The 14,468-nt window shown below is 35.5% G+C and overlaps 1 protein-coding gene across 1 annotated transcript in view; it reads left to right on the plus strand.

Annotated features, from left to right (window-relative positions):
- The window catches only part of rabgap1l (RAB GTPase activating protein 1 like), a 116,870-nt gene that overhangs the window by 77,921 nt on the left and 24,481 nt on the right, over positions 1-14,468 (plus strand). The window contains exons 15-18 of the mRNA XM_023339056.1: positions 3,601-3,675; positions 5,492-5,617; positions 7,123-7,266; positions 11,972-12,013. Coding sequence (XP_023194824.1) covers positions 3,601-3,675; positions 5,492-5,617; positions 7,123-7,266; positions 11,972-12,013 — 387 coding nt within the window. The remainder of the gene's footprint in view (positions 1-3,600; positions 3,676-5,491; positions 5,618-7,122; positions 7,267-11,971; positions 12,014-14,468) is intronic.

Raw genomic sequence — 14,468 nt, forward strand, 5'->3', positions numbered from 1 at the left:
TGGTCTAACATGGTGTACTGTAACTTTCGCTGTTTGTGTTTTCGTTGCACAGTAGAAACAGAGCATGTTTGGTCAGTGCTGTAGGAGAACCTGTCAGGAAGGTTTAACATCCACTCTGGTCCCAACTAGGTCAGAGTCGTGCCAGCCTTCATTTGTATGCAAATCCATGTAGATTTTCAGCTGTTAAGGTTGGTTGGATCTTCAGGCTTTGCAGGCATGGAGGATCCAGAACAAAGTTCATTGTCATCTTTATAACTTCTTCCGTTTCCTGCCTGAAGTGCTTCGTTTCCAACCTTTATTCTCTGGGGAAGGTCACCTGCGGACGTGGTGCGTCTCTAAAATCCTTTGTTTCAGAAACACTCCTACTTGAGACAAGATTTTCTCCATCAGCAATAAGCTGGAAAATAAAACCTTTACCTCTTTTCTATTTTTATTGAAAACAAAATCTTTCTTTCATATTTTGAACTTTTCTAGACATTGTTAGTGTGTTACTACAGACAGCAGAATATACAGCTCTGGAAAAAATTAAGAGACCATTACAAAATTATCAGTTTCCCTGATTTTATTTTTATAGGTATATGTTTGAGTAAAATTAACGTTGTTCTTTTATTCTATGAACTACTGACAACATGTCTCTTACAGTATATTCCAAGCAAAAAAATTTTATTTATTTGCAGAAAATGAGAAATGGTCAAAATAACAAAACCGATGCAGAGCTTTCAGACCTCAAATAATGCAAAGAAAAGTTTATATTCATTTAGAAACAACAATATTAATGTTTTAACTCAGGAAGAATTCAGAAATCAATATTTGGTGGAATAACCAAGGATTTTTCAATGAGGTCCAGTGCAGAGGGCTACATTTTTCCAGAGATGTATATGTCTTAGTAGAATTACCCCAAAATTATTATGACTAGATTCTCGTAATTAAACAAAAATTTTCGTAGCTTGGTCCTAATACTCTGTAGAGAAGGGATGATTGAATTAAAAAGCACTTTTTGAAAATAGTTTCTGTCATTTGTATTTATTTTTTTTAGAAATGGCAGCGAGCAACAAAAAAATTAATCAAGATTGGAAATCGGATCTATTATGAAAAAATCTGAGATTATATTTTTAAGCAATATCGCCCAGTCTTATTACATATCCATCCCACAATTTTTATTTCTATAAATGGTGAAAACTACATATTATATTCTGTCCACTTCACAATTATACAATGTATTTTGTTCTATCATACAAACCAACTATAAAACATGTTGAAGTTTCAAATACTGTTCTACTTTTACTTTGTATCCAAGTACTTGAGAACTTTAAGAATGGTATTGCTGAAGTTTTAACAAATAAAGCCCCACAGATCCTTACAGAACTTTACATAAGGATTAATAAGACATTTGATCCAGTAAACATTTCTACAGTTACTTGCTTTACGTCTAAGAATAGAAAAATCTGTCTTCTCCACAGTTGAGAAACTAGGCGTTTTTTGCAATAATCCACCCCTCTGAGTCCATTATCTGCCTGGGCCAACAAATTTAGATTTCACCCACCAGGACCTCCCCCATCCATCTGTCAGCGTGCTCTTCTCCCAGCCGAGTTGGGGACGTGTGAACGCCACACTCCATCAAGCGTGTCAGCTTGTAGATTACACCGCAGACAGCGCCACAAGACTTCTCCATTACCTCCATATCAAAATACCAAAATTAGCTGAGCACAGCAGCAGTGGGACTGTCCCTGTCTGCACTTTTCTTTCTGCCCATCGTTTAACTCACAGTCACTTTCCAGGGAAAAGAGTAGGCATCACCTCAGCAGCTAATGTTCTGGGTGTGTCGATTCAATTTCATTTAACCTTTTCACATTTTGTTGTTGTACTACAACAAGGTTGAATGGATTTTATGTGACAAACAAGGTAGTGCATAGTTGGAAATTGGAAGTAAAACGGTATTAAATAGAGTCCAGTCAGTTTTTTGTTATTAATCTACTTGCAGGTGCTCTGTGAAGGCCTCAAATGATTATTAAAGATCATAAATGAAGCAATAGCTTCTTAAAAACCAACAAGGTAGGTCAAGAATATCGTCTTGGAGAAGTTTAAAGCAGAGTTGAGTGTCTCATTGTTGAGTGTCAATATTGAAATGGAAACAGATTGGCACAGCTGCAAATCTACCAAGACATCACTGTTTACCTAAACTAACACAAAACATAATGAGAACATTAATCAAAATTGCAGCATAAGATGCTTCTGCAAGGGATTCACACAAGGAATCAGAATATATGTGTACATGCCACACGTTTCTGATCATTTATATAAAAACATTGCAAACTGTTTTTTTTTTATTTCACTTGACAGTTATTCCTTCTTTTTGCTAGTTTACTGTAAAATGCCACTAAAAACACTGACGTTTTAACCATCTGAAAATGTTCCCAGGAGTCATTTAGCTGTTGCAGTGAAGCACAGATTCATCTAACAAAAACACATGTAACAGATTTGCCTGAATTTTATATCACGTTCCCTCTTTTCTGAGACTTTTTATTCTGTGGCTCATTTATAAGCACTCCCCTTTACCGCAGTTTACTGCATTGATTTATTGGAGAAACAGGCACAAACCCAAGGTTGCACACTGTAGTTGTACCCTGTGTCACTTGGTGAAATGCAAGGACAGTCTATACGATGCCTTTACAGTGGTTGAGTAAAGGCAGTGTAGGCTAAAATCCAATCCTGTTTTCAGAGTTTATACACTCTAAAGTGCTTCAGTCATCTTTTTTAAAAATCTGTTTAATTAGCTGCAGAACGTCTGTGCCATGTTAGCAGACTGGAGGCTCAGCTTAACGTACAGAAAATTGAAGGCTTGTAGAAAGTGACATTGAACAAGGTTGACACGAACACAGAAGAAAAAACGAGACTGAGAGGTGTTCCTCCGAGGAAACTCCTTTGGTAAAACTGAAGTGTTACGGAGAAGCTGTCTCTCAGGAGATGTACTCTGTTCTGATGTTTTGACTGATGTTCTGACTACAACAGTTATATTACAGCGATACACTGGAGTAGCGAGGCACAAAGCTTTTGAGATCGATTAGTCTAGATGTGAATGGCTGCTGATCCTCGGATTTTTCTTAAGAAGGCTGGTAAATGTCTTGAGCACATAAATCATTCTACAAAAGGAGAAACACACAGAATACAAAGACATCTATTTTTCATTTTAGCTTCACTAATGAATTGTAACTAATTCATAACAGTTTAAATAGATTATTTATGGTTATATATTTATGTTTCTGTGCAAATTTGGACATTTTTGGATAAATTAGTTTAGTCCCACATTATTTTGCCTAAAACCATCTCAGCGCTTCCCTCCTTTCTTCCTAAGCAATTGAATTTTTCTATTTAAAAAAAAAACAGTACAGCTTTTCATCATTTAGTTTTGCTTTCGGGTATGAAAGAAAGAACTAAAGAGTTAAGCCGGCTAACATCTGCAACTTGTCTCTCATTCTAAAAAGCTTGCACTCTAGTAACTTTGGGTTATCCATCGGGTGTAACTAACCTTAAAAATGCCATTGAGTTAAAGTTTGTTGGTGATAAACATGAACTCACATTAACTTTTTTATTCTTTTGCAGGCTTATTCTGTCTATGATGAGGAAATTGGTTACTGTCAGGGTCAGTCTTTTCTGGCTGCCGTTCTTCTTCTACATGTGAGTAAACTTGACTCATTAAATCTCCATTCATAAGCTTAATGATTATATATATATAATTATCTTTGCGGTATCTCATGTCCATGTTAGAAATCCGACAGAAATGTTAAAAATTGTGACTAGAAAAGAGATATTTCTTGTAAGAACCCAGTTCTTTGTAAATCTGAACACCTGCATTTCTGTCACTTAAATACCTTTTATGTTCATTTATAGTTTGTAAGCATCTTTATGTTGATGTTATTTTATTTATTCTTTCTTTTTGATGTTTCTTTGAGCTACTTATATTGCGACTAATTTAATAAGAATACTATTTGTCACTTTATTCCAACAAAGAAAATTTATTGACACTCAAAAAAGAGACAAAGACAAAGCAACAACTATGAATAAAATCAAGTTCATAAATGAATGTCATTAGTGTCGGGTAAACATTCATAACTACATTTAAAAATGGTAGAAATCAAAGACACCGACACAGTATATGTAGTGTTATATTTCACATGGGGTGACTATTATTTCCTATTTCTATTGCACAAATTTTAACTAGAGGACATTTTGTGAGAGAAAGTCTGTAAAGGCAAATGGAGGAGAGATAGAAGAGGTGACACATGATGGAGGAAGTCCCAAAAGGAGGAGACTGGAGGAAGTTTGATCAAAGTCCAAATACCAAGGGCAGAGGAGGTTAAAGAGCGGCGAGACGGAGGGGAGATGTCAGGATGGATGAGGAAGGAGAGTCATGAAGAAGGGATCTGAGATTAAATGAAGAGACAGAAGGAATTGGTGTGGAGGAGGAAGAGGAAGTTATGGAGGAAGAGGCAGTAAAGGAAGAAAGGAGAAGAAGGGATAATAGGGACGCCTCTGTAAAAGAAGGAGCCTGACTGGTTGTGTATAGACAAGGTGTCTGGAATATTTATTGGGGTTCAACTTTACCTGCAGAAGTGCTTTAAGCTCCAAACACACACTGTCTCTCTGATTAAATATCTCCTCCCTCTCTGTGTGTGTTTGTGTGGAGCCATTAATATCCACAAAGACCCAGTGTTACATTTTCTCTCATAAGCTTTATGCTTATGTACCCAAACAAACACAGAAACATGAAGAGAAGTTATTTATAATAAAATCGCTTAAGGCAAAAATTTACATTTTGCACATTTTTGTACTTCTATTCGGGTTTAGACTGCTTCTAAAAAGCGTCCAGGCGATAAGCAAATGTTTTTTGGTTTCTTGAAAATGAACCTCTGGAATGTAACGTCACAAATCACCTAGCAACCCCAGCAAAGCCCAGCCCGTTACCTAGCTACCCCAGCTGAACTCCAGCATGTTTTGGCCAGCTGGCTTTACCTCTGCATTCGCTGTACAATGCCTGCTGGAAGAGACAAGTGTTTTCTTGTCAACTTACCATCCAGAAACAACTTGCTGCATTCTTGTTGATTGTGCAGGAGGCTCTATGTTTGCTCTTCAAAGAGTTAAGGTTGTATAATTGCACATCTGTTTGCAGCCATTTTGCCAGTGTAAATGGGGGACGTGGCCAGCAGCAGCTTAGTTCAGTTTAAAGTGACAAGAGGCTCTAAAGCAGCTTGTTCTCAAAGGACTTCAAAATAGGCAAAGCTGAGCAGGCTAAAATATAATTTTCTAAAAATGATTTTGTGTAAAAAAATATATATATATTAATGAATATGTTTTGCATAGACCATAGACCTACCCTAAACAGGGAACCATAATAGGTCATCTTTAAAGTTATGTCACCTATAACATCATATAAACATTTTGTCGTTCAAGGTATCTGTTAGTGTAATTAATGATGTTATCAATGGATTTTCAGATGCCTGAGGAGCAGGCCTTCTGTGTCTTGGTGAAAATAATGTACGAATATGGACTCAGAGCTCTGTACAAGAACAACTTTGAAGATCTTCACTGCAAGTTCTATCAGCTGGAGAAACTAATGCAGGTTGGTGAAACCGTCCCATATGTTTTAAAAGACAAGTCGCAGTGAAATGAAATACAACATAATGTTTGGAAACACAATCCTAACTAGAAGTATTTGTAGAGTTTTATAAATGTATGTTTTAGGGTTGGACATGTTGGTCTTACATGTTGTTGCAGAGTTTAATTTAAACTTTTTTTTTAAGTGTTACCGGGTGTTGCATCAGTTGCATTTTCTCACATATCTGTTGCTTGTCAACTTTTCCCTCTGGTCACCAAACATACTTGAATGTCACAAGAATATGGAGAGGTGTGTTGAAAATCAAGCCTCAGAAAATCTGTGGTGTCATTAAAAAATCTAATTATTGTTGAACTGAATAAGGCCATTACTAAATGGACATAATCAAAGGTGGCAAACAGCACTGGTGGAGGCTTTGTGGAGACTTTATAATATCAGTCCAGTATTCTAACTGTATCTGACCATAAATTGTTTATGAACTAAATTAAAATAGAACAAAGAATTTACATTTCCTTTAGAATGCAAAGTAAATGTGGAAAACTGTAATAGTCCTCTCTTGTTGAAGGAACTCGCCAGGAAACCAGGAAAATAGATAGTAGGAAAAAATAAAAGACTAAAATATTTATTAACACCTTTGTGTTATTAACACACAAAGCTTGTCAGGTAAATGTACATAACACTGTTCTGCTAGCAGCAGCTTTTATGCTATCATTAACAAAAATACCAACTTAGTTAATGTGCTAAAATTAGCATGGTAACTTTGAGCAGTCAACATTTTTTACTATGCTAGGACTAGATGCTACTATGCTAAATTATATTCCATTTAGATTTAGCTAACATGTTAACTGACTCTCAATAGACATAAATACCAAATGCAAAAAGGTAAAAATGCAAAGGTGGGGTTGCTAATAGCTGCTTACTCTATCTGCTATGCTAACATTGGCTAATATATTAGCCTGTAGCTAGGTGCTAAATATGGCACCTTAGCTAATAGATAACGCTAGATAATACCACCTGCTATTCACACAGCTGTTGATATGCTATTATTAGCTAAAATGGTAACATAATGTTAGTGTTTGGTAATTATTTCTTAGGCAAATTTCTGCAGTTGACTTTTTGCAACCAAAATTTTGAAGGTGAATTTCTGCAGGCAAATTTTTTTAAGTAAATAAAAATTACATTGATAATTTTGCTCAGATTACTAATATTGTAAAACACTCCTTACTGACTAAATTTTAAAAGTTTGCTGATTTATGGTCGACCCTTTTCTAAATTTTTTCAAATCAACATTTTATTAGAGTACAGTACCGGTCATAGAGTCTGTTATGCTTTTTTTTTAAAGAGCTTACTCTATGATTTTGGTTTCATTTCAGAGCAAACGCTCATTGTTAGGTCACTGAAATTTAAAGTAGAAGCCACGAGCAGTACTGCATCTTTGCTTTATATTGCTGTGAGGGCTGTTTTATCTCACAACAGACTTTCCTTATCCTTTTTTCATTCTGCTCCTGCAGGAACAGCTCCCAGACCTTTGGGCCCACTTCCAGGAGCTGAACCTGGAGGCACACATGTATGCCTCCCAGTGGTTCCTCACCCTCTTTACGGCCAAGTTCCCCCTCTGCATGGTTTTCCACATCACTGACTTGCTGCTTTGTGAGGTAAAGGCAGCACAAAGTGGTATACTTGGAGCATTGTGAGAGGGATTTAGTCTGCATTGTATGTATAGAATCGCTTAATGGGAAATTCAACCATCTGGAAACATGAAATAAGATGAAATGGTAAGGTTAATAGGAAGAAAGGAAAGTGGCAGACATTAGAGGGTTAGCGACCATTATGGATTGACTAAAGAGATTACAAATGGAAATAAAAAGAGATGATTGTGGAGGAAAATGGTTGATCTGAACCTACAGCCACAAGTAGAGTTGTGGTCAGAAGTTTACATACACTCTTCATTGATATTAATGTTTTTGGAGCTTTTCATTAAAACAGTTAGACTGATGATAAAACTAAAACAAATTAGAACTGGATGTTCAATTTTCATTTATTGTATTTTTTTTAATCCAATCAAAATGATAGCTTTAAATTTATACTGTGCATACACATACTTTTATTTATAAAAAAATGGGTCGTCCTCACTATAAAAGAAACCACACATTTCTGTCAAAATATTTAACGTCTGACAGTTCTGACTTGATATTTTACCACTTATTCTTTTATATATCACCACTGCAGAAGTTTAAATTTTTAGAGTTCCTGGCAAATTATTTACCAATTTAATATAATTAATTAATTACAAAATTAATTAATTAATTTGTTTATTTTTCCATAATATCCCAGTTGCTCTGTGTTTCTACTATATTTTTATATTTCTTGCGATATACTTATTTATTATTTTATTCAATTATTTGACATGCCTTCGAGAGTTGCTATTTTTTTAATGCAGTTGTGTACAATCCTCTTGAATAAAAGGAATTCTGATGTGAAATACCTGATCTTTAAGCATAGTCAACATACTTTCAATAAGGTTGGGGTGTTTAAGTAAAGATGTGCTGAGATCTCTGCCCTGTTGGAACATTTAATTGTGCACAAAAAAGTTTTAATCAGAAAATATTGGCTGAAGGTGAGGTAAATAAATCTGGAGGTAATCCTTCTCATTTCATCTTATCTGCCTCTTTCCCATCCCTTTTATGCAGCTCACCAGTACCACTGGTAATGAAGTGGACCCTCAGATTGACCACCATACTGAGGGTTTTAAGGTTTAAAGCCTCATCTTGACTCCTTCAAACATACTGGCCTACCATATTTAAAAATTATGAGCTTCAAACTGGGATTTGTGCCAGAAAATCATTAATTTTAAACCAGCTTTAATACATCTAACAGGAAAGTCGTTGACAGCAAAAAAAATTGGGGGTTTCTTAAGTTGATACGGAGTATTTTATGTAATTATTAGTTAGAGCCCCCGCCTCTCACCCGGAACATTACCTGGAAAGAGTCACCAGCACCTCCCAAGCCCACTAGGGACAAGGGTGTAAGAAAATGGATGTATATATATGTATATATAACTGAAACCAGATTTTTATAAACTTTTTATTCTATCTGTGTGGCAGAATAAGGGATTAAACTTTAGGCGCCAAAAGGATTTCTATTTGCTGCATGCCAGAAAAATCTGACAGGATCGTTTCAGACTTTCCTCAAATTCAGAGGTTTATATTTTCTTGGTATTTGATAAAATTGCCTTTTACACTGTGAATGGCTTTGATCAAATGTTTATGAGTACAGAACTCAATTCACTGTGGATATTGACACTCTCACACGCTTCAGCTAACATTTTTAGAAAACATAATGCTGCTGTTTGGTTGATTTCTACATTTTCTTCCAAAATGTACAAATAATTTGCAGGCTGAAAACTTTACCTTCTTCCTGAATGCTATGATAATTTGAATTCATATACTTTTTATGCTGACCCGTAGTTGTTTGAACAGATGAAGGTGGTCACTTTAAGGATTTTGAGACATGAATTAACCTCATTAGAAGCTTTAAAAGTCATTAAATCATAATCTGGGGCTCCAAAATTGTTAAAAAGCAAAATAATCTTAGTGTATGAATGTATTTAAACTTTTGATTTGAGTTATTGAACGCTTGAAAAAATTACGTTTTTTAATATTTCTTGTAATGAATAAGTAGAAATTTATTCTAGAGTAGAAAGTGATTCTAAAACCATCCTTATAACCTATTGGGGTTTTTATGAAAAGTTTCTTTGCATAAGCAAACCACATGAAATATGTTCCTCCTCTTTCCTGCTGTCCCTCTTCTGTCCTCCCTCCCTCTCTTTCCTCCTGTAAGCCTGAGGCAGAACAATTAAGTTTTCTTGTTTTTTCTCAGCCAATGAGCTGCATGATGAAAACATGCCAGTAGAACCTCAGCTCTCACATCCCTCTGAAGCCCTCCTCTTTTTGGGTCTAAATTAAAAAATTTAAGTGATTATCTTTATTTTCTCAGTTCTTAGCAACAATCTCCATCTAATTCACAACCTTGTTTACCTAATTTCTTGAACATAGTTGAATTTGAAAGCCTGTTTTGTTATGTAAAATCTTCAGCCTTTGTTTTTACTTCTCAATCTAGATAGTTTTTTCTCATTTGCAAACTAGAACTCAGGGCCGAAACTTATTTTGTCTTTTTTTAAAAGAGTGACCTTGCTGGATCTGAACAATTCACCTCACTTTAGTATTTGTGAAAACTTCCTAACACACCCATACTGTTTCCTCCCCTTTCTGAATATTTGGCTTTCATCTCCTCTGATTCTTTCTTGCTGGGATGAGTTGGTATTTCTTTCCCTCACACACTCCTTTGATCTTGGCTCAGCATGGTAGCACCATCTTCAGGCCCACAAAGATCGGTGTGTGGAGGCAGAGCCCATCCTCTTTTCATTTTCTTCGGTTATTTTTGGAGTTCTCTGGATATTTTTAGCTCCATGTTGCCATGTGAACTGGTTGTCCCAGAGACCAAAGAGAGGGGTGTTCCCATGCAGAGCTGGCATCGGTTCTACATTTTCTTTTTGTGTCAAAATTGAACGAACTGTCACAGTAAAATAGAAAGCAAAAAGCAGGCTTTTACAGTGGCCATGGGCATAAAGCTAAGAAAGAAAGCTGTGAAATATGGTGAACCCTCGCTATAACGCGGTTCACCTTTCACGGCCTCGCTGCTTCGCGGATTTTTTTGTGTAGTTTTTTTTCACAGTGCATTGTGTTCTGCGTCCTGATTGGCTAAACAGTCTCCGCGCTTCTTCTCTACCTGTGTGCCAATAACGTTATGGTATTTAAATATACGTAATACAGCTTGGCAAATTTTGGTAAATGTTTTTACCCAGAAGAAAAACAGAGCGACAACAACTACCGATAACTATGTTCTTATCTCAAAAAATCACACCAGCACCACAGGCTTCAGAAGAAAAAGACACTAGAGAGCGGAGTCAGGCTGCAGCGTCACAGTCAGAGGAACAGTGAAATACGCGAGTCACAATTTGTCCTACTCTACTTCGTATTGATGATTGAAATGATTATTTTACTGTAGTTATTTCTAAGAAAGTGTTATATTTGTTTTTAAGAAAAGTTTGTTTTTTTTATGAAATGATGGGCCTGAACACAGGTTTTGTTCTTTGGGTTCAATGTAGAGTATTTAACTATGCTTTATAATAATTGTAAAAAATAAAGGTAACTGCTTCACAGATTTCGCCTATCACGGGTTCTTTTCGGAACGCAACCCCCACGAAAAACGAGGGTTCTTTTTAGGTAGGGTACTTTTTAACAGAATGTAGACAATATTTTGAATCTTAACAAATAAGGAGGTCATACCTGAGTTCATCTTAAAGGACACGTATTATGCAAACCTCAAATTTTTTCTTCTAAAGACAGCCCAAGCAATAAAAAAAAATCCAGTCGGTTTTTGGCAATAAAAAACTGACTGGGTCTGAAAAAGGTGTCTGAAAAAGGTTTTTTGGTGTCTGATAAAGGAGCCATTTCAAAAACCTTCAGAATGTAATGTCACAAATCAGCGGAAACCCCAGCTGAGCCCAACCCGTTGCCTAGCAACCCAGGCAGAGTCAGCTGGTGTTTTGTTGTTGACTCACCATCCAGAAAACACTTTCTGCATCTTTGTTGGTTGTGCAGGAGGATTTACTTCTGCTTTTCAAAGGTTTAAGGTTGAATAATTGCGCTTATGTTTGTAGCCATTTTCACATGGGAGTGTAAACGTTGAGATGGGGGGGCGTGGCCAGCAGCAATAAATTTGGATTTAAAGTGACAGGCCGCCCTAAAGCATCTCATTCTGATCGGAGATTAAAAGAGGCTGAACTGACCAGACTAAACTCACATAATCTAAGAATGATTTAAATGTTTTGTGGAAAGTCAAGGCTGAGATTTACTACAAAAGTTACAGCACAAATGCAGGTTTTTGTGAGTAAAACCTATTGAAATCTATGCATAATTTTTCTTCCAATTCGCTATTATGCTATACTTCCTGTTGACTTGTCACACAAATCTCCTACAACCCCCTCTCAAAAGCAATGAAATATTTATGTAAGATGTAACTAAATAAAATATTTCAAGATGTATAAATACTTTAGCAGGACCACTATAGAAATATCTTCTTTCTATAAGGATCTCTTTTATTTGTACTTTCAAAATGGGCTAAAATTGAATATAGAGAATTCATGTTTTGCAAAGAAAAAGTTAAGCTGGTAATGAAACTTAAAGTTTACTAAAATGTTTTTTGTTTGTTTGTTTTGTTTTTGTTTTTTGCAAAGAAACAGGAAAGTTGTCCATATTGTTTTTCTCCTCTTCTTACATCTTTCTCTGTGTCTTAAAGGGGCTGAGCATCATCTTCAACGTGGCCCTGGCTTTGCTCAAGGTTAGTAATATATTCATACATTTGTTTAATTCTAACAACTTTTATTATGTCTAGCTATACAATTGGCTTCTATGTAAAATTTGAGCATCTTTTGTTTTAATTCAAGCTTTATTTGACTGTTTATACATTATTTGTGTTGCAAAAATCTTGATATTGCAAAATACTGTAAAGTTTGATTTCCAACGTCATCATTCTTTTTTCTAAATTTGTACTAAACACTGGAGCAGTTTGTATCGTTTAAAATCATTTTCTAACGTTTTGCACCCTCAAGTGCACATAAAAAGAACTGCATGTAGTCATCGGGAGATCGAATGCCTTTCCACACTTTGGCATGAATAAAATGTCAAAATGATTAAGAAGAGAGAAAGAAAAGCAGCTTTCTATTTTATCTGGTTGCTAATCAGAGTGATATAAATTGTTGTTAGTTGTTATTATTTTCTTTCACCAACATCTTCTTATATTGAAAGAACAAATAAGACAAATTTATTAATTCTTTAATTCTAAATGAAGAAAATGCTGTAGTGGCTTCATTCATGTCATATTGTCATGTCTTTCTGAATTGCAATGGATTTTGTGTAATTTATAGTCCATGTTTTGCTGTTTTTTAAAGAAATACATGGGACCTCCTGTTATTTGTTTGCAGTAGGGGTGTAAAGGTACACAAAGATGTACTTAGTTGGATTTTAAGGTCTCCGTTCAGTACTGGAAAAGTTTGGTATGAATATATATTTTCTACAAACAGACTACAAATCTAATCGCATCTCATTTACTTTTCATTAGTGTCATATTAATGTATTTTTTGTTTTTACAATTTTAAAAGATCTTGCCAAAACAATGACACTGTGTCCTTGCTTTTGAACAGATTTAGGATAAAAGTTTTCTGACATAATTTAAATTTTCTTAAATTAGCGGCTGCACCGTGTAGAGAATAATTTATCTCAGACACTAGGATGTCTGTGGGCCTTTCATACATCGGGCATGTTTGGCTTCAGTCATTCGTTGACGGTTTCAAAACAAAAAGTAGGTAAAGCGAATGATTAGCTGAACAGTTTTAGTTAAAAGATCTTCAAAAGCTGTATTAGTCTAAAATTTGGTACTACTTCAGAAATCTCTTTTATTAGGGGATTCAACCCAAGGTAGCAGCCCCATGAATAAGTTTGGGTTTGACCTTATTGAACATATTGGAATAAAAAATAAACAAAGTTATATACAGATAAAATTAATTTAAAACAAAAGTGAGAAAAAGAACAACAGTAATATGTGTTCAAACGTTCAAAGCAGTGGGTAGAAATATAACCTTTTTTTTTACCCACCCTTTTTACATTAATAGCATAATCTAAGAAATTATTATTCATTTTCACTTGGTTATAACAGTTTTTCTTAATACTTTCAAAATCCACATCCATGTCTGGCACAATGCATTCATATTTACATGCCACTGTGAGCAAGAATCAAATGTTTTTAACATGTTAAAATTCTTTCTATATCAATATAGAACAGAATAGACTCTGCCCCCCAGAACAAATTGCATATTTGTTCACAAGTTACTCAATCCAAATTGTTACATATTAGTAGATAAAATATAACCATGAGCAACATAAAATTAAGAAGAAATTTATTTTACAAAATGTAATATTCCATGATGCAGTAGTAATTTACAGCTTCATTAATTAGCATCAATAATATTGATAACAGTCGTGATAACTGTAATTATTTCTCATCTCAAGGCATGATGAACATCTGCAGAGACGACAACAACAAGCGGCTGCTTAGAAAACTGCAGAGAAGAACGTTCTTGTGAAAGTACAATAGATATTTTGCCTATAGTGAATTCACCAGCTGTATACTTTAGAAAAACAAATTTTATGTTTTGAATAGAACAGAATAATTTATTTGCATGCACACATGAAAAAGATGATAATGCAAATAAAATTTAAAAATATACCATTGTGAATACAACAATACTGCTGTGAAGAAACAGTGAGTTTGATAATATGGTAAAAACGTGCAAATGTTTATACATTTTTGACAAATTAAGCTATGTAGAAGCAACGTGGAGATTTGAGGGTTCAGTGGTTTGAAATGGGAACAAATGAGGATGGTCAGGATGATGTTGATGATGAGGAGAGTGGAGGAGCTCCCACTGCCTGCCTCTTATTGGCCGGTCATGACGACATTATCCTCCGATGCTCCCTCCTCCTTCCCTCCTGCGGTCCCCGCTGCTCTCACCACCCCTCCCTGCCCAGCTTAGCAGTTGCTATCCACATCACAACAGGAGCATTGGCTATAACATTAGCAACCTGAACCAGAGGGAGAAAATTTCAGCTTTTGGTTCTTTTTATCCCACCCTCTTCACCTTTTCCTTCCACGGATTCATGCTCGGAGCATCTTCTTTCCCTCGCTTTCTCGGCTTTTTGCCTCCTTCTCCTCTCCTTCCGTCTCTTCCTCTGCTCTC

Source organism: Xiphophorus maculatus, chromosome 9 (assembly GCF_002775205.1).
Source record: "Xiphophorus maculatus strain JP 163 A chromosome 9, X_maculatus-5.0-male, whole genome shotgun sequence".
NCBI lineage: Eukaryota > Metazoa > Chordata > Actinopteri > Cyprinodontiformes > Poeciliidae > Xiphophorus > Xiphophorus maculatus.